The sequence below is a fragment of the Rousettus aegyptiacus genome, unplaced genomic scaffold (assembly GCF_014176215.1).
Source record: "Rousettus aegyptiacus isolate mRouAeg1 unplaced genomic scaffold, mRouAeg1.p scaffold_m13_p_3, whole genome shotgun sequence".
NCBI classification, from domain to species: Eukaryota; Metazoa; Chordata; class Mammalia; order Chiroptera; family Pteropodidae; genus Rousettus; species Rousettus aegyptiacus.
This window is the reverse complement of record NW_023416306.1, coordinates 16,682,170-16,699,920: the sequence shown is the minus strand read 5'-3', so window position 1 is coordinate 16,699,920 and position 17,751 is coordinate 16,682,170. Positions and strand designations below refer to the sequence as shown.

General features: G+C 49.6%; 1 protein-coding gene across 4 annotated transcripts in view; it reads left to right on the top strand.

Moving 5' to 3' along the window:
- Positions 1 to 17,751, top strand: part of COL27A1 (collagen type XXVII alpha 1 chain) — a 133,813-nt gene that overhangs the window by 24,454 nt on the left and 91,608 nt on the right. For all 4 annotated transcript variants that reach the window (XR_004956203.1, XR_004956202.1, XM_036238414.1 and 1 more), the window contains exons 5-7: positions 334 to 387; positions 8,224 to 8,277; positions 9,803 to 9,856. Coding sequence is in view for 2 of the 4 variants with exons in the window: in XM_036238414.1 (XP_036094307.1) it covers positions 334 to 387; positions 8,224 to 8,277; positions 9,803 to 9,856 (162 nt within the window). In the remaining 2 variants the exon portion in view is untranslated. The remainder of the gene's footprint in view (positions 1 to 333; positions 388 to 8,223; positions 8,278 to 9,802; positions 9,857 to 17,751) is intronic.

Below are 17,751 nucleotides of genomic sequence, written 5' to 3'. Positions count from 1 at the left end.
ACACATCTGAGGTTGAGAACTAGCTCTGCCCCTTAGCAGCTGCGTGACCTAAAAAATAAAAAACCTCTCGAAACACCAACTTCCTCCTATTCAAAACAGGAATCATGACAGTACCTACCTCTTGTGTTAATGGATAAAATGAGATGATGTATGAATAGTGCTTAGCGCAGTGCCGGGTATCCGGGGGGCCCTCCTAAAAAAACGTCACCATCACAATACTACTAAGATTTGGCCAGGGGAGAAGACCGAGCATATGCAGGAACATGTTAGCACTGCTATAGGAAGTGGAATAGCCCTGTTTTCCCTCACTTTTTTGTTTCTTTTCCTTTTCAGGGTCCTCCTGGGCCTTATGGAAATCCAGGCCTCCCCGGCGCTCCTGGAGCCAAAGTGAGTATTTATTGTGGAGTCTGGAGAAAGGGCCATGGAAGGGATGCTGAAATTAGGGCCATGTTTTGGGTGCTTCCTAGGGTCTCCTGGTGGGAGGTCCTCAGCATCATTGCAGAGGATCCACGCTGGGCCTGAATGTCTCCTGAATGCCAGGCCCCCTGCTGGACTGGGGACACAGTGAGGCATTAGGAATTTAGCTTCTAGTTGGGAGCGATTGAGGGGAAGGGCAGCTGGAAACTGGAGCCCTCAAAGGGAGTGGGACAAAAGATCATTTAATGCTAACTAGGGAGGGCCTTGAACGTCTGACTAGGAATGTGAGGTTTACTGGGTCCCTAAGACGCAAACTGAGGAGGCTTGTCGAGTTTTGAGCAGGGAGGGGATGTGGGAAGATTTCGAGTGATATATATCACTGGATGCCAAATGGAGGACGGTCTGGCGGTGGGGACCAGAGCGGAGGCAGGGAGACCTGGGTGAGCAGGGCAGAGATGAGGCCAGCCTGGGCCAGCTCAGGCTGTGGGAGGAGGAAACGGCGGTGCATCCACAATGATGCAGAGGTGGGACAGAGAGGACTTGGTGATGGACTAGAGGTGACTAGTCCTTTGGGTGACTGAACCTGGGAACCCAGGAGAAGGAATGAGATGACATTGATTTGGGAACTTGTAGCCCAGCTAGGTAGAGATGATTCATGGAGAGACATTCTGAAACTCAGAAGAGCTCTGAGCTGGAGATAAAGCCTTTGAGGGGTGGCTGACGCAGAGATGCCACCTCCCCACCCTTCTTAGAAGGCCCCAGTTAACTTTTAAATGAGAGCACAAAGTGAGCAGTTGCTCTGATGACTGCGAGGACCTCCAACCCCAGAGCTCCTGTCTGCTCCTGGGGCTTGGGCAGGGAACAGGGTTGTTCAGAGTGGCACGTGGAGTGAGAAGCGAGAGTGTGAAGGAGTGCCAGGCCAGCAGCATTTAGGTCATGGGGGGAAGGCTTATGGAATGGCTGGAGAAATAGGAGTGAAAGGAATGCAAAGGTCAGGGAAGCCAAGGGCTCCGTGACTGTGATGAAGGAGCATGGGGGCAGGCCAGGAAGGGCACCCAGCCTAGCCTGTCATCTGTGGGGTAACCAGGTGAAGACCCCTGGGTTTTGGCAACCCAGGCCCCGGGTCATTCTTTGTTAGTTCAACTGCAAAGGTCCAGGGGCTTAAGTAAAGCCAGTAATGACTGGCCCCAGGTCAGGCAGTGAGTGACAGCTGTACAGCCTCCAAAGGCCAGTGCTAACTCCCAGAGCAGAGCTGCCGCGGCCCATCAGCTTACCAGGGACTTTGGGACGAAGATCATGCACAGGTAGCCCTGGATATATGACTACAGGGCACTAGAAGGCTGGTGCAGGAGCATCGGCCTCGGCCCCTGCAGGTCCGTGGCTTCACGGCCGGGGCCGGGCTGGGGTTCCTTCCTTGGAAAATGAACACAGAGGCTTCAGGTGCCTGGTGCCCAGCAGCTGCCTGGAGGTGCTCTGGGTTTTACCAAGGCAGACACTGATGATAATGGCCACCATCTACTGTGCCCTTGCTCTGTGCTGGGCACCATGCACACACTTTATGTAGCTTGTCTTATTCCATCCCTGCAAAGACCTAAGATATGGGTGGAGATACTCTATTCATTTATAGATGAGGAAACTGAGGCTCCGGCCGATTGAGACACTGTCTGGGAGATGGCAGCAGGACCTGTCCCCTGGGCAGACCTGCTCCTCCTTTCTAGAAGGGACCTCCTTTGGAGACTTCTGCTTTGTAGAGGCCTCTGGTCTCCCAGGTCATGGGGTACAGCAAGATGCTGAGGACCAGCGGCTGTTTTGAATGGCCCAGTTTGCTCAGGAGCTCACCTTTCTGGTCTGGGAGGTGAGGCAGGTCTTCCCAGAGGGTCGAACTAAGGTCCGAAGTGCTGTAGCTGACTGGGCAAAAGGGCAAGAGGAGGTTGGGGAGGTCAGCAGTCCCGTAGGTTGTGGTTAGACTTTTGGACTTTATTCAAAGAGCAGCAGGAAGACATGGAAAGGTTTTCAGCAGAGGCGACATGATCAGATGAGGTTTGGAAAGGCCACTCAGGTAGCTTGAGAAGCAGGGCCTGGCCTGTGGCCAGTGGGGTGAGGGCTGGTCAGTGGGGAGGCCTGGGGCTGCCCTGATGGGGATGCTGATGCTGGCCCCTGGTGTAGGCAGGTGGGATGCAGGGCCCTGGTGCAGGGGAGGAGCTGCGGGCCAGAGGCAGGAGGGGCTCCAGCTGTGCAGGAAAGCCGGTGCTGCCCCTATCCGATGATGAGGGCCCTGGCTTCGCTCTTCTTGTCCGCTGGCTGCGCCATCCTGGTGTGCTCCACTTGGCTTGCACTGAATTATTTAGGATTACTTGGGGCCCTTGGGCACCAGTGGAGAATAGGCAGGTGGGACAGGACATGCTGGGTGACCTACGGGACTGCTAGCAAAGCTGGTGGGAGCTGAGGTGGAGATAGCCTGGCGAGGTTCTCAAGCTCTGACTCCAGCCTACCTTTCCTTTTCCTCTGATGACTGAGCTAAGGCATGCTTATTAAGGAAAATGTGGAAAAGTCTAGAAAGTATCAAGAAGAAATCTAGCCTCCTGCAGTGGCCCTGCCCAGCGATTAGTACTGTGTGCATTTTGAGCATCCTGTGTGGAATTTTGCAGGGCAGGTGTTATTACCTTCATTTTACAGATGAGAAAACTAAGGTCCAAGTGATGGCTGAGTAGTTTGCCCAGGGTCACATGTCTAACAAGTGGCAGAAACAGGATTTGAACCTTCTATGGCTTAACTCTAAAGCCCATACTTTTAGATATAAGGCAATGCAGCTCCATAGCTCTCAGATCTTCCTCTGTGGATTAAGCAATATATAAGTCAACATATATAGAGCTATAAATATATATATGTGCTTCTACATATATGCATGTATATATACAGGTATAAGAGCAATTTAAAATATGCCTAGCACATAAGTGCTGTTGTAAGTGTTTAGCTGTTATTTTATTAGCAGTTGCTGTCTAGAAATATTGAACCAGTTCATGCTACTGTTGGCATTAGAGAAAGAGATTTTTAAAAGATAATTCATTTTTGTTTTTGCTTCACTTCATTGTTCATCTATGAAAAGAAGGCTTTTCTTCTCTCTTTTCCATTTGTGTTTTACCGTTTATGAGTTTGTTTATTTTGGGGGTTGGGGTGTTGTCTTTTGTTCTTGATTTGTAAAAATTATTAATGTTTATATATTAAAGTTATTAAGATTTCATCTACCTTACGAATATTTTCCAGTTTGTTGTTTGCTTGTTAAGAGTATTTGTGACGATTTTCACAACTGGAAATGTTATCTATTTGGGGGAGGGCTAAAAATAATAGCTAATACAGATTAGGAACTTAATGGTAATGTCAGACAGTTTAGAGAGTGCTCCACCCATATGTAAAATGTATGGTTATTTACTTTTATAATTAGACATTTTTTCCCATCCTAAGATCAGATAGGTATTCACTTATATTTCTAGTCATTTTATAATATCATTTGTACTAAAAAAAATTTAAACCATCTGGAATTAATCTTCAGTGGGAGGGGTGATATGAGGTAGGGCTCTAACTTTATTTTCCCTCCAATAATTAACCATTTATTAAATAACCTTTTCTCCACCAATTACTATATGATAGAACGGGGTCTATTTCAGGCCATTCGAATATGTTTTATTGCTCTTCGTATTTCGTTATGTTAGTAAAATACTCCTTATATTATGACATTTACTACCTTTATACTCTGTGTCTTCTCACCCTTGTTTTCTTAAAATATTTCTGGCTATTTATTTTGTCAGATATACTTTATGCTCATCTTAATAATTTCCTTAAAAAATGCTCTTGGGGTTTTTATTGGAATTGTATTAAATGTGTATATTAATTTGTGAAAAATTAACATCTTTAAAATATTAACTTTTCCCATTTGGCTGAGTTTTAAATGTCTTTTAGTCAACTTTTATAGTTTCTATTGCATAAGCCCCGCATGGTTCTTAAGTTTATACTTAGAAATTTTATTGTTGCCGTTGTAAATGGAGGGAATATTTCCCTCATTATATTTTCTAGCTGGCTCTCAGCTTTTGAAGAGACTGTTGACTTTTGTATTTTTGTTCTTTTTGTGTGTATTTTATAACCATGCCCTTCAGTGAATTATCTTATTAATTCTACCTGTATTTCAGTTAGTTCTCTTCGATTTTTCTAGATAGGCACTCATATTGTTTGCAAAGGATATACTTCCCTTTTCTCAAAAGTTAGTAGTCTTATTTGTTTTTCCTTCCTGATTGCATTGGCTAGAACTCCTAAACACACGAAATAGCAGTAGTGATACTGAGAGGCCCAGCAAATCTTCAGAGGACGTTCCAGGCCTGGGGCCAAGAGCCGACCCCATCCCAGCGCTAGCGTTGTCTCTTGTGACTCCATTCATTCATTTGCACTCAGGATCAGCGATGACTTGTACAGGGACTTCCAGCCCAGAATTTCCCAACCCTTTGTGAATTGTCTCTTCATTGTCTCAGCCTCTCTCTGGGCTTCATTTACTCAGAGCCCCCCATTCTCTCCACTGCCCAGTGCTACCTTTAACTACAAGAACTGTAGTTAACTATAAGTACTTTAAGAAAGGAGCTTGTAGTTCTTGTTCTCACTATATTTGCAGCATTTGTAGTTAAAATATACCTTCCCAAATATCTTCTAATTCCACAAGGCTCTTTGAACTAAGTCCAGTCTACTGTTCCCCATGCAGAGGGAAAAGGGGGCTTGCCCAAGGTCATACAGGCTCATGACTGGAGAGCTAGGTCTGGTGACCAGATTCTGTCCTTGCCAAGGTTTAAACAATTAAGTAGAGTTTATGTATTCCTTATATCTCTTACTGGGGAATTTGCATGAGTCTGGCTGAGAAGACATATAATCAATCTTTTCCATCCCAGAAGTCACACTGTCACTTAACCAGGGTGCCTGGAGCATTCCTTGAGCGTTAACTTCATTAGTTCTCTCCTTGTCTTCCTCCAGACTTAACTGTAAGTCCTGTTAGGGATTTACCCTCAGTCTGGGTCAAGTTCTCTTGCCTTCCTCTTGGACTCCATTTGTCATCTGCAGTGTACTGAAATGTAAAGAGCTTGGGCTCTGGAACCGGAGTACCTTAGTCTAAATCCCATTTACTAACTGTATGACCTTAGGCAAATTACTTATCCTCTCTGTACCTTAGTTTCCTCATCTGTAAATGGGAATAATGACAGTTGCTACCTCATAGATTTATATGTCGAGAGCTTAGGAGGACACTCAGTAAATTCTAGTGCTTATTATCGTCACCTGTCTCTCTGGCTTCCCCCTTGAGAGTTCCCCATGGGCAAGCCCTGTGTCTCGTTCCCCACCGTGGTATTTCCTGCAGTCGTTGTGGGACTTGGGTCATAGTAGATGGTCAGTAAGGATCTGTACTTGTGGGTATTGTCCTTGGACCAGGATTACATCCCAAGCACTTTGCTGCGACTGAGGCTACAGAGAGAGACCCATACATAACTAAAACGCTCTGGGTAAGGACCCCAGGCAAGGGAGCAGGTCCAGCATCTCTTTAGGTCTCCGTTTGCCTTTTATAAAATGACCAGGATACGTGGAAGCCCACCCATGAAGGCTTTTTAAGCCAAGCTCTTTTACCAACTTCAGACTGAGGTGGGCAAGGGCGGGATGGGGAGAGCTGCTGTCCTTTTTTGGCCATTGGAATCCTGGGTAGCCCTGGGCCTGGCCTTGCACCATGGACATAAAAGGCAGTGGAGCTGGGTTTGTGAGCAGCTGAGGGTGGGACAGTGTGTGAGGGGCAGCTGCAGTGTGAGATCCCAGAGGACGGGTTCTGCAGAAGTGACCTGGGGGGCCCCGGTGGCCAGAGAATTGGTGTCCTAGGAGGGAGGGGCTGCCCTTCAGCCTGAGGCAACTGGAGGGTGTGGGAGGAGCACCCAGCTTTCCCATTTGGAAATGAGAGCTGTGAACTCAGACAGACCAGGGGTGAGTCAGACCTAGTGAGACCTGCCTATCACCTGTGTGTCGCCCCAGGCCGCGACTCAGCCTCTCTGCCCTCCGCTATGGATTCTGAGTTGCAGCAAGTAGATTTTAAGAGGACTAACGAGTTGCTGCGTAGACTGGGCCTGGCCCAGTACTGGGTGCAGAGTAGGTGGGCAGTGGAAGGCTGTTTCCTTCCCTCTTTAATGTGATGATTTCTCGTGAAGAGTGACTGAGTCAGAATTTGAAAGTCAAAAAGAACCAAATGGGAATTAATTAAAGTTGGCCAAACCGCCTCTCCCACGTGTCATGTCCATTATCTCGCTGGCTCCTGGCCAAGAAATCTGGGAAGCCGGACGATGAGTGTGCACGTCTATGAGTGTGTGTGTACATGCACCTGTGTGCACATGTGAATGTGTATGCAAATGCTATGTGTATGTGCCAGCCTGCGTGCATCCATGTGCATGCGTATGAGTATCTGTGCGCATGTGTGTGTGTGTGTGTGTGTGTGTGTGCCTGTGTGTATGAATGCTGTGTGCATGCCTATGTGTGCGTGCTGCACAGCTCCCATTTTAAAGGTGAGGAAATGGGGCTCAGGGAAGTGAAATGACTTGCTTGAGGTCCCACTGTGAGTCCCTGGCTTCACCCTAGGACTTCTGACTCAGGATCTATCCAGCTGGTGGAGGAAGCGTGGGAGTGAGGGTGAAGGACAGTGATCAGGAGCTCTTGAAAGGTGGCATCAGGGTGGACCTACTTTCCAAAGGGCTGTTTTCAGAGTGTTTTAACCAAGTTGGACCAAATGGGCGGGCCTGCAGCCAGGAGCACGCTCTTCAGCCCTGCAGGAGATGCAGCTGATGAACTGTCTGTGGGCCTTTTCTCAAGCCCCATTCTCTTAGGAGCTAGAATCCTTGCATTGGGGACACTCCCAAATGCTAGGGATTTATCTCTGACTTGGAACCTGCTGTTTGTTGGTTGCTTTCTGATTTATTGCCTGTTCTAACTCATCTTCGGGGTTCTAGTCTTAGCTCTGCCAATGCCTCATCTTGGGCCTCAAACAGTCCCTTTCCTTCTCCAGCCTCAGTTAATAGGGTGGTAACACTTCCCTTGCCCACTTCAGGAAGCTGTTGTAAAAATCTAGTGAGATGAGGAATATTGCAAACCATGAAGAGCTGCACACAGATGTAAGTGGGTGTTATTGCAGTGACCCTAGGTGATCAGAGTGGTGAGGTGAGCATTGGAAAAATGGAACAGAATTGGGAATGCCTCTCGTATGTGTCTCTTGGAAGCTCTCTGAGAGCCTCAGGGGAGCAAGCCTGGAGGCAGTCCTAGCAACGCTCACATGCAAGGTCACACGTCACCTGCACGTGGACCCAGCTTGGGGAGGATGCGCTCAAGCTGCGTCTGGAAGAATGTTATGGTTTGGCTAATGATGACTGGGGAATGGTTTTCTGGGTGGGAGTGACTGCCTGAGCAAGGGCCTGGCAGCAGGAAAGTGCAAGGCACAGCTGAGGAATGGGCTGTGGTCTGGGGAAGGGGCAGAGGCGACCCCGTCTGTGTATTTGTCTGGTGGAAGGAGAGCAAAGTCTGGTCAGGATGGCTGGGACCAGATGACCAAAGACTTGGAACCCCAAAGGGTTTGGACTTTGCCGTCATGCGATCAGTGGGGAGCTGTTGGAGCCAGGGAGTAATGGAGCTGGGTGAGTAGGGGATGGGTGGAAGGGCATTTAAGCACAAGTCAGGGCTTAGAGCACAGTCTGTGGGGTAACATCCTCTCTAGATGACTCGGCCGCCAAAGTGGAATTATTTTTGTTTCAGGGACAGAAAGGGGACCCAGGGCTCTCACCTGGAAAGGCCCACGATGGGACAAAGGTAGGTTTCCAGGGACCCCAGAGCTCAGCGAAGCGGGGGAGTGGACAGGAGAGAAACTGCCATGCTCTGGGGTGAGCCGTCCTGGCAAAGGCGGGGAGGCGGGAAAGTCTGGGAAGGTCAGCATGTGGTCTGGATTTTTCCTTGATGTTCCGCCTTTTCCCACACTAACCCCAAAGCCATTTCCTGCTGTCTTCTTCCTGGGCTGCAGCCAGTAAAACCAATAGATTTTGCCTATGGACACACTCTTGGTGAATGTCATTTTGCCTCATGCCCTGCATAGCTTTCTCTAAGGCCTACTAGGTGATCCTTGGCATCCAGAAGCTTCTTGGTAGCATATACCCGGGAAGCTTCCAGAAGACGTTCAAAGTTCCCTCTAAGGCTGTTAATTCCAGGAGACATATCTGTACATTCCTAGGAGGAGGGATGGGAACAGGCCAGAGATTCAGGGTTCCCTAACTCTGAAGGGCTGTGAAACTAGAAGCTTCTCCCATGGAAGAGAATATACTTAGGCCAAAAGACTTCATCCATTTCTGAAGCGTCCACCCCATAAACGGATCAAGGGGCCCAGAGGGAGTTCAGGGCAGGTGGGCACAGGGGAAGCGAGAAATCCAATTGAGGTCCCCAGCATTTCAGACCTTCATATCCTGGAAGGAATGCTCCAGTCTGTCTGGCTTCCTCTGGGCACAGCATAAGAGCCCTCCTGACAGGCAGAACACTGCTTCTCAACCCAGCCTCCTGTGCTTGGGTGCATAGAAGTGGCAGCTCCCTTTGATTTCCCCAAGACACGGGTAGCTCATTCCTTCACATCCTAACTGATAAGTTTTTTCATTCATTACTGGGGGGAAATGTTTACATATACTCCCTTCTGCTCCTCATTGGAACCTTACAAGCCAAGGCAGACGGGCCCAGCTTGCAAATGAGAAAACAGAGGCCCCAGAGGTGGATGGCTTGCTGGAGGTCATATAGCTGGTCAGTACAGAGCAGGACTGGTACCTAGGTCTGACGGAGTCCAGGGGGCCTAGGCTTCTCTCTTGCCCTGGGTTGTCTGTTCTCAGGTCTCATGGTGGTGACAGAAATGCCTCCTATTTATGACCACCATGCCCAGCAAAGATGAAGAACACAAAGAGAGAGAGGGAGAGACAGAGACAGAGAGACAGACAGAGAGAGACAAAGAGAGTGAGCTGATTGGAATGAGACATGAATTGCACGTTCCTTGGGGACAGTGGTTTTCAAATAGTGGTTCTCAAATATTTAGCAGCAGGATCAGTTTCTCAAATGGTAGCCTATGCTGAAGTCCAGTATAGAAAATAGATCCAATGGAGGGACTAGGTTGAGTGGGAAGAGGCTGGGTACCCTGCCTACTCAGCTGCCCTTACTCTAGACAGAGGCCCCCAATGTCCCCTGAGGCTTCTGGGCCTCCATGAATCCTATTTACAAACAACTGGCCATATGAAGTCACACATTCAATTTAAGGAGTGCCTCTGCTCCCATTCCCCCAACTTACCCCTTTGTCTGTGTTTTGCAGGGTGACGTGGGCTTGCCTGGGCTCCCTGGGAATCCAGGACCTCTCGGACGAAAGGTACACCTTGGTTTTAATGCTTTGCCTTGCGAGTGGGCTACCTAGCATGCAGGGTCATCTGACAGGAGCCCTGTGAGCCTCTTTCCTCCCATCTGCCTCTCCCTAGCTCTCTTGGGCACAGGGAACATTGTGGGGGTGAGAGGTTTATGGGGGTCTGTGCTTATCTGGGGGTGGGCAGCACCTTGCCTTGGATTAGGTTTCCCCAGCCATGCCTAATGATGTGTGAAGAGAAGTGGCCTTGGTTTGCTGTCCTTCCTTTAAGGGTCCAGTTGCTCTTGGGAGGCCTTCCCGTGGTGGTGGCAGGAATATTGTCAGAACCAGGAGGGCCGGCATTGGCCCGGCTCTACCTCCAAATGATGGAGTGGCCTCGGGCCTGCATATTTCCTCCCTGAGCCTCAGCCTCCTCCTACCTGGGATGGAGACAACAGCCCCTCACACTTGACCTCTTAGTGCCTGGGCTGTCAGCCTGGAGTAAGACCTGGAGCAAAGAAACTGGAAAGTGGGCTCTGGGGTCAGTCAGACCTGGGTTCTACTGCTAGCTCCACCGTTTCCTAGTTGTGTGAGCTTGGGAAAATCAATAACCTCTGTGAGTCTAATATTCGTCTCTCCCTGGTATGCTGGTATGCTGCAGGGGAAGGAGAATGTGCCGCAGAGGCACAGAGCGAGAGTTACGTCTCTAAGCATCCTTGGAGGGAAGTCTGCCATTTTCCTAGATGGTGTGTTTCTGACTTACGGCGCCCCTAGATTTCTCCCCAGCTTCCCAGCCAGACTCCCTCATCCTTCACATGCAACTCTAGTGGTGCCCGCTCTAGGATGACCTCCTGGATCCTCAGCCTTCAGGCCAGGAACTTCCACTCTATTCAAAAACCCCCAGCCCATCTTAGCTGAGTTATTCTTATCCCCAGTCTAACCTCACCAACAAGGCTCTGTGAATCTGGTTTGTTACCTTCTCTACTGAGGCTAGCACAGGGCCTGCACATAGTAGGTGTTCGGGAAATAGGGAGGACAATGCAGGCCAAGGATCAACTGCTTTTTGCAGGGAAACCTCCCTCTGCGGATGGGTTTTCCAGTAGATACATCAGCCTAGGGCCATGTCTTAAGCTTCTACCCTGGCTCCCAGCTGTAGCCACAGCTGCCATCTCTCTGGGCCATCTGGTTCTCATCTGGACAGCTGTGGTACCTCCTGGCTTCATCCTATCCTTGCTCCAAGGGTCCCCATGGCACAGGATACTCGGCGCGTCACGTCCTCTTCATCCCTTTCTCCTCCACCTTCCATGGCTAGAGCAGGCCAAACTTCGAGTCTGAAGAGGCCAGAGCCAGACCGGAATCTGCAGCTGCCTGTGAGCTGGGGAAACATGGAATTTTCTGGCTCGGAGAACACAGAGGGACTCTCTCTCTCTCTACTCACTTCCCCTCTGGGCTCCAGCATTTTCTGACGGATGAGGTGTGAGTGGAAAGTCTCCTTCCAGTCCTGGCTCATAAAGCAGCTGGTGGTGGTCTTGCTCTGCATGGTGGTGGGAGTTTAGCAGAGGCGGCAGGAGATGGGAAAAATTCTCCTGCCTGGGTTCCAGGGCTCCCTGATCTCGGCAGGTGTCCAGCGAAGCCAAGAGCCCCCAGCCAAGAGGGATCAGTTCACCTGAGCCAGGAAGGGCATCTTTTCTAAATAAAAGAAGAGCCTCCATGTGGCTAGAAAACTTTTTGGCAAAGCTATTTACAGTGAGTCCCTCTGCTCTGACCCAGGCAGACACGAGTTTGGTCTGTGGTAGGCCAGTGTCTCCTGCTCACAGAGGGTGGTGGGCAGGGCGTGGGGAAGCTCAGGTCCCCCAGCGATCAGGGCCAAGAAGGAGGACTGACAGGGTGGGCAGCTGTGATTGGGATCATCAGTGTTTTGCAAGCAGTCTCTCTTCCACAACTGTCTTTGGTGACATCGGTGGCCACTTTGCCCTGGTCCTGTTGGGTGGCTTTTCTGCCTCATCTCATGTTGAGAGCCTTGGGAAGAAGGAGACATTGGCAGGTGAGAGGTGAGGTCAGCATCCTCTTTTCTCAGGAGCACGTTGAATTTTGGTGTCACTCCAGAGCGATACCAATAATTCTGTTTATTCTTTTATTCAGCAGAATCAGTTAAATGCCTGCTACGTGCCAGATACTGCGCAAGGCACTGAGCTGGATAAACAGACAAAATTCCTGTCCCCCAGAACTTTTGTTTTTGTGGAAGGACATGGACAATAAAAAGAAAATTTGTAAAAAATATGGGATATATTAGAAGATGAAAATGGCTATGGGAAAACAGGCAGAGAAAGGGAGTTTGGGTTGGGAGGTTTCCATGTTAAACAGTGAGGCGAGTTAGAGGTGGCATCGAGTGTTACTGTCCCTCATTACGTCGTTTCCTCACAACAGCCTCCAAGGTGTAAGGCAGTATCATGCCCACTTGACAGCTAAGAAAAAGCCAAGGCCCAAACAGGTCTCACACATTTAGTCATTCATTCTACCAGTCATTCGGTGACTACATACCTGTATGCCAGGCCTTTGTGCCTACCATGGTGTTTAATGCAAATGAAGTCATCAAGGGGCCTCACAGAGGTTGAAATCTGCAGCAGCGGTTCCCAGCCCCGCTGTGCAGTAGAACCAGCTGGGGAGCTCAAGCCCCACCCCAGAGATCTTGGTTCTGTTGGTCTGAGCGGGACCTAGGCACAAGATTCTCATATGCAGCTAAGGCGAAGAGCTACTGGCTTAAATGGAAGTACCTTCCAGGGTCACAAAGCGGCAGAGTTGGGGTTTGAACCCAGGTCTCTGACCCTCAGGCCCTTTCTCTCTCCAAAGCACTGATTGAAACAGCTTCTCAAATAAGAGTGGGCCCATCAAGTGAAAAAGAGGCTCCTGCATGAGAAGTTTCAGCTCTCCACATCCATCTGCGATGTTTGTTCAGGAGCCTTGCGGAGCCGATTTCTGATTTTCGAGGTTTGGGCAAGCACGGAGAGCTGGGCAGACAGACCTGGATGGCATCCAGCCCTGTTCCTCTCCTGCCATGTGAGCTGGGGCCAGTGGCCTCACCTCATTGAGCCTGAGCTGCCTCATAGAGTGGTTAGGAGGGTTAAATGAGATGCTACATCCCCAGGACTTGACACAGGGCTGGCACGTGGTGGACACTGCTTACGTAGTTGTTGAATAAGTGAACGATCATGGCATCCTGAAGCAGAAGCACTGAGGTCTTGCCTGCCTGGTCCTAACTAAGTCTTGCTTAGTTAACGGTTAACCACCCTCCACCAGGCAACAAGTTTACCAGAACCGCATCTGCACCTTGGGAAGGCGGAGTCTGGCATGTCCCCTGTCTGACCCTCCTGCCTTCTCTCCTGTAGAGAAGTGCTTCTCACCCAGGAGTGCTTTTGCGCCCCAGGGAACAGTTAGCAGTGTCTGGAGATATTAGTCATCACAGCTGGGAGCGGGATGGGGGTGGGGGTGCCACTAACTTGTAACAGGCAGAAGTCAGAGATGCTGTTAAACATCTTGCAAGGCAGGGACAGCCACCCCACCACGCACTTATCCACCCCTCAGTGCAGCAGAGTCGAGGCTGAGAAACTGCCGTGCAGAAACCCTCTCTCCAGCCAAGACTGTGTGCCCGTTGGCACCCATCCCCCCGGGTCCCTCCTCCTGCCCTCACCCTGCCCAGGCGCCTTCCCTGTGCCCCCTGAGTTGGCCATCATCAGTGAGAAGCTGTGATAAAATGGAAGGGCAGAGGGGTCATCCGGGAATGTTTTGGGGGAACATGATTGAGGCTGCCTGAGATGATCTCATATGCAGCACCCCCAGTTCCATGCAGAGCCTCTTCTCTAGGCTCTCCTCTGTGTGGGCTTCTGGGGTTCACACCCCCTGCCGTTGCTGAGGTCCAGTTCGCCCGCGCTCTCCAACTCGGCTCCTCTTTCAGGCCTCGGCTGACAATGCCGCCTGCTTCGGTTGACTGCCTTCACTCTCCCGGCACTCAGTACTTCTCCTTCATTCCACTCGACATGCGTTTAGTATCTGTAACCTCTTCTAGAAGGTGGGGAGTGAGTTCGTTTTGTTCACAAGAGTATTCTTAGTGCCTAACACATGGTCTGGCTCGTCTTTGGGGCTCAGCAAATCTTTGTTGAATGAATGACTGGGTGAGTGAATGAGCCATCTAGAAATTGTACCTTCCTGCCCTGACCTGTCTCAGGCCCCCACTGAGCAGAGTCTGGCGTCAGGAGCCTGGCTATGCTATGATAGACTGTGCTTTTGGATAAACCACACATTCAAAATCCTATCATTTCTGAGCCAACAGGAAGGATGCTTTGAGAGGACAGCTAGGGAAACAGAGGCCCAGGATCATGTAACGGGTCACTCTACCTCTTGGCATGTGTTTCTTCTTCACTGATCCTTTTCGTTAAGTGGGGCTCTCTGTCCTGTTGACTGCCTCACGCCACATGCAGCTGCAAGGTGGTAGGGAAGTCTCATGGAATACTAAATACGTGCAGTGAGTTCCATTATACTGCAGGAGAAGCCAGAACTTCGTATGGGCTGAGGTAGAGCCTGGAAGAACATATTGGTCCCCACGACCCTCAGGCAAGGACAGGACCTCCCTTCCTCCCCTGCCCAAAACCTAAATAGCATCCCAGCCGACGAGGAGACTGTCTGCAGCAACAGTGAGGTGATGTCTGGTTTCTCCTTGTGCATTGTAAGCAATGATTAATCTGGCTTCCAAACCAAAATATAGACCGAACTCTATTATAAACACGAGACCCGCCTGCCGGGCAGCTGGAGGTCCCTTGCAGACTCCATGGTCCTCGGAGCTCTCCTGAAGCATTTGTTCTCCCCTAGTGCCAGTCAGGCACCGATCACACACGCCCGTGGGTCCACCTTGCGGTCAGTGCCTGCCCCATAATTGCTAGGGCCATGGAGAAGATAATGGTTTAGATTTTTCCAGATCCTGGGGCCCTGTTATTTGAAGCTATTTGGCTGACCTTAGCATGGTAAACACTGTTAAGATACTTCCAAGGAGCATGTGAACCTCCCCCCACCCCCACCCCATGCTGTGGCTGTGCTCAGTCTGCCGCTCTTGTCCAGCAGGAGAAACGGGTGTTCGTGGTGATGTTCAAGGCCCTTCAGGGCCCACAAATTGAGAAAGACCTAGGAACTGTAACCTTCTGGACATAGCACAGCCCGGCAGGTCTAGAGTCCTGGGGAATAGTCCAGGCTTGGCTACGACTTGCTAAATAACCTTGGGCAAGTCCTTTCCCCTTTCTGAGCGTTGGTTTCTCAGTCTGTTCAATGAGAAAAGAAGTTGTCAAATTGATGGCTAAGGTCCCTTCCGACTCAGACACTCCAGGGTTTCGTGACTGTCCTCTGCCACCGAAATGTTGCAGTGATCTGTCCTGGAGAAGTTGGTCTGTAAAGGGGTCTTTCCCTGGGTGGCCCTGTGGCTCTTCTAGGTGGGTCTCAGGCCTCAGTAAGTATGTCTCATTCCTTGATTTGGTGGTTAAGGATACAGGGATTGGAGTCTCATAGTCTGGCACTGCCTTCGGGAAGCTGTGTGGCCTCAGGAAAATCACTTTACCTCTCTGAGCCTCATCCGGCAAGTGTGCACAGTAATTACTACATCCCAGGGTTGATTGCAAGGAATTGATGAGCTGATGTATCTAAGGCTTTAGTGCCAAGCCAGGCATAGGGCAGGCCACTGTTCATATCCCTGATGATCATTTGTTTCCTTTTAGCTATGTTCTGAATAAAGGGTTTACTTGAAATCTCCTCCTGGGATTTCACTGGCCACAGGTCTCCTCTAAAGCACTGGTTTCCGGCAGGTTTCTTCATGGCTTTAGAAGAAGCCCAAGGAGCAGGTGATACTCAGGGGCTCCCTGGTCACCTTTCACACTTCTCTTGGGATTCTTGCCTATTATTTCATTGACTCTTTGTTACAACCCCTTGAAGCAGGCAGAGGATGGCAAGGTGGGATCAGAGAGGGCAATGACGTGCGCCAAGTCACACAGCCTAGAGCTCAAGGCTCGATTCAGCTCTTCATGGAAAAAGACTTTGCTTCTTCTTCCTCACCTGCAAGCTCCAAGTGGAGAAAGATAATAATGGTGATTATGCACATCATACCCTGACACATGCCTTCTCAAAGGCCTCTGTGGCTTTCTATAATACTACCGCCCGACACGTTCTGGCTTCCTGCTTCTTCTCTGACCACCCCTGCCCATCTACCCCTCGCCCTTCACTCTTTCTGCTCCAGTCACATGGGCCTCGTTCTTTCCTGAACCCATCTGAGAGCTTTCTTGCCTCAGGACTTTTACACCTGCTCTTCCCTCTACCTGGAACGTGTTTCCCTAAGGAGCCAGCTGTCTGTCCAGCTTCCTTACCTCATTCATCTCCTCCGAGTGGCCTTCCCTGCAGTCATACCCTCCCCAACACTGCCATTTTTCATCTTCTAACTCTGCTCACTTTTCTTCATGGCACTGGTCACTACCACATATTATCTCATTAAAAAAATTTTATTTTGAATTATGGTTAAAAAAAAACATAAAATTTACCATCTTTACCATGTTTAGGTGTATACAGTTCAGTCATGTTAAGTATATTCACATTATTGTGCAACTAATCTCCATTCATCTTGCAAATCTGAAACTACACCTATGAAAACAACTGCTCCCTATTTCCCACTCCCTCAGACATTATCCTTTATAGTTACTTGTTTTTAGATCTCCTTAATTGGACTGTAAGTTTCAACTAAGGCAAAGGACGTTGTCTTCTCCTTCATTCCATGTGTAGGATGGTGCTGGTACATAAAAGTTCAGTAAATGTTTGTTGAATGAATGAATGAAATGGGAAGATCATGATGATAATAGCAGCTAGTCTTTATAGGGCCCTGAAATTCAGTGTCAGATTCTATGCTAAATGCTTTACACACATCATATCCTGCAATCCATGCACCACCTCTTATATCCCCAGCTTCCAAAAGCAGAAAGGGAGGCTCAGAGAGGTGACGTCGGTGGCCTCGGGTCACACAGCCAGCCAGCAGTGAAATGAGAGGAATCCAGAACAATCTGAAATAAGGTTTTAACTATGCTGGCTCTGGGGTAAAAAGCACACACCTCACGTCAAAGAATCTCATTTAGCCATGTTGAATCCATCTCACAGGTCCAGGATTGAGATGCAAACATATTGCTGAGCAGTCTGAGGCATGAGTAGGTGCAGAAGGAATGCTCGTAAACTTCCCAAACCTCCTAGGTCAAACCGACTCTGCTGTTTATAATTAAAAGTCCTACTTCCTGGGAGTTTGCAGGAGTGAGCATGTGTGCCTGTGTGTGCCTGTGTGTGTGTGTGTGCGTGCGTGCGCGCACGCGCGCGCATGATCTGTACAGGCCCAAGATGTCTGCAAGGCGCTCCATGTGGCCTCAGGTGTCAGAAGGACCCCATGGTGAATGTGAACCTGTTGGTCCTTAGCAGTGGGACTTGGGGTGAGTGGCTTCGGTTATCCGAGACTCAGTTTTCTTCTCTGTAAAATGGAGATGATAATTCCTATCCACCCGTTATCTAGCTGTTGTAAGGGCTAGAGGAGGTCATGTAGGTGTCGTCTCGGGCAAACGACCATGCATAGAGTGGTCTGCAGCACAGGTGTGTGTACTCTTGAGTCTTGCATATCACCCTCTGGGGAAGCCTTAGAACTCTAGTTCTCAAACAGAGCTGTAGGGGCTCAGAGTTCTAACTCCCTCATTTGCGGTCCAGAGAAAGAAAGGTGGTAACCTGCCCAGAGTTGTCCAGTAAGTCAGACAGAGTGTCTGAGCCAGGCCCAGGGCTCCCTGTGTGAGGGGCTCTAACAGAGGTTAGAGCACCCACCCTGTTGGACATGGAAGCTTGAAGTCTGGGGTTCCCCTTCAGAGGGCTCC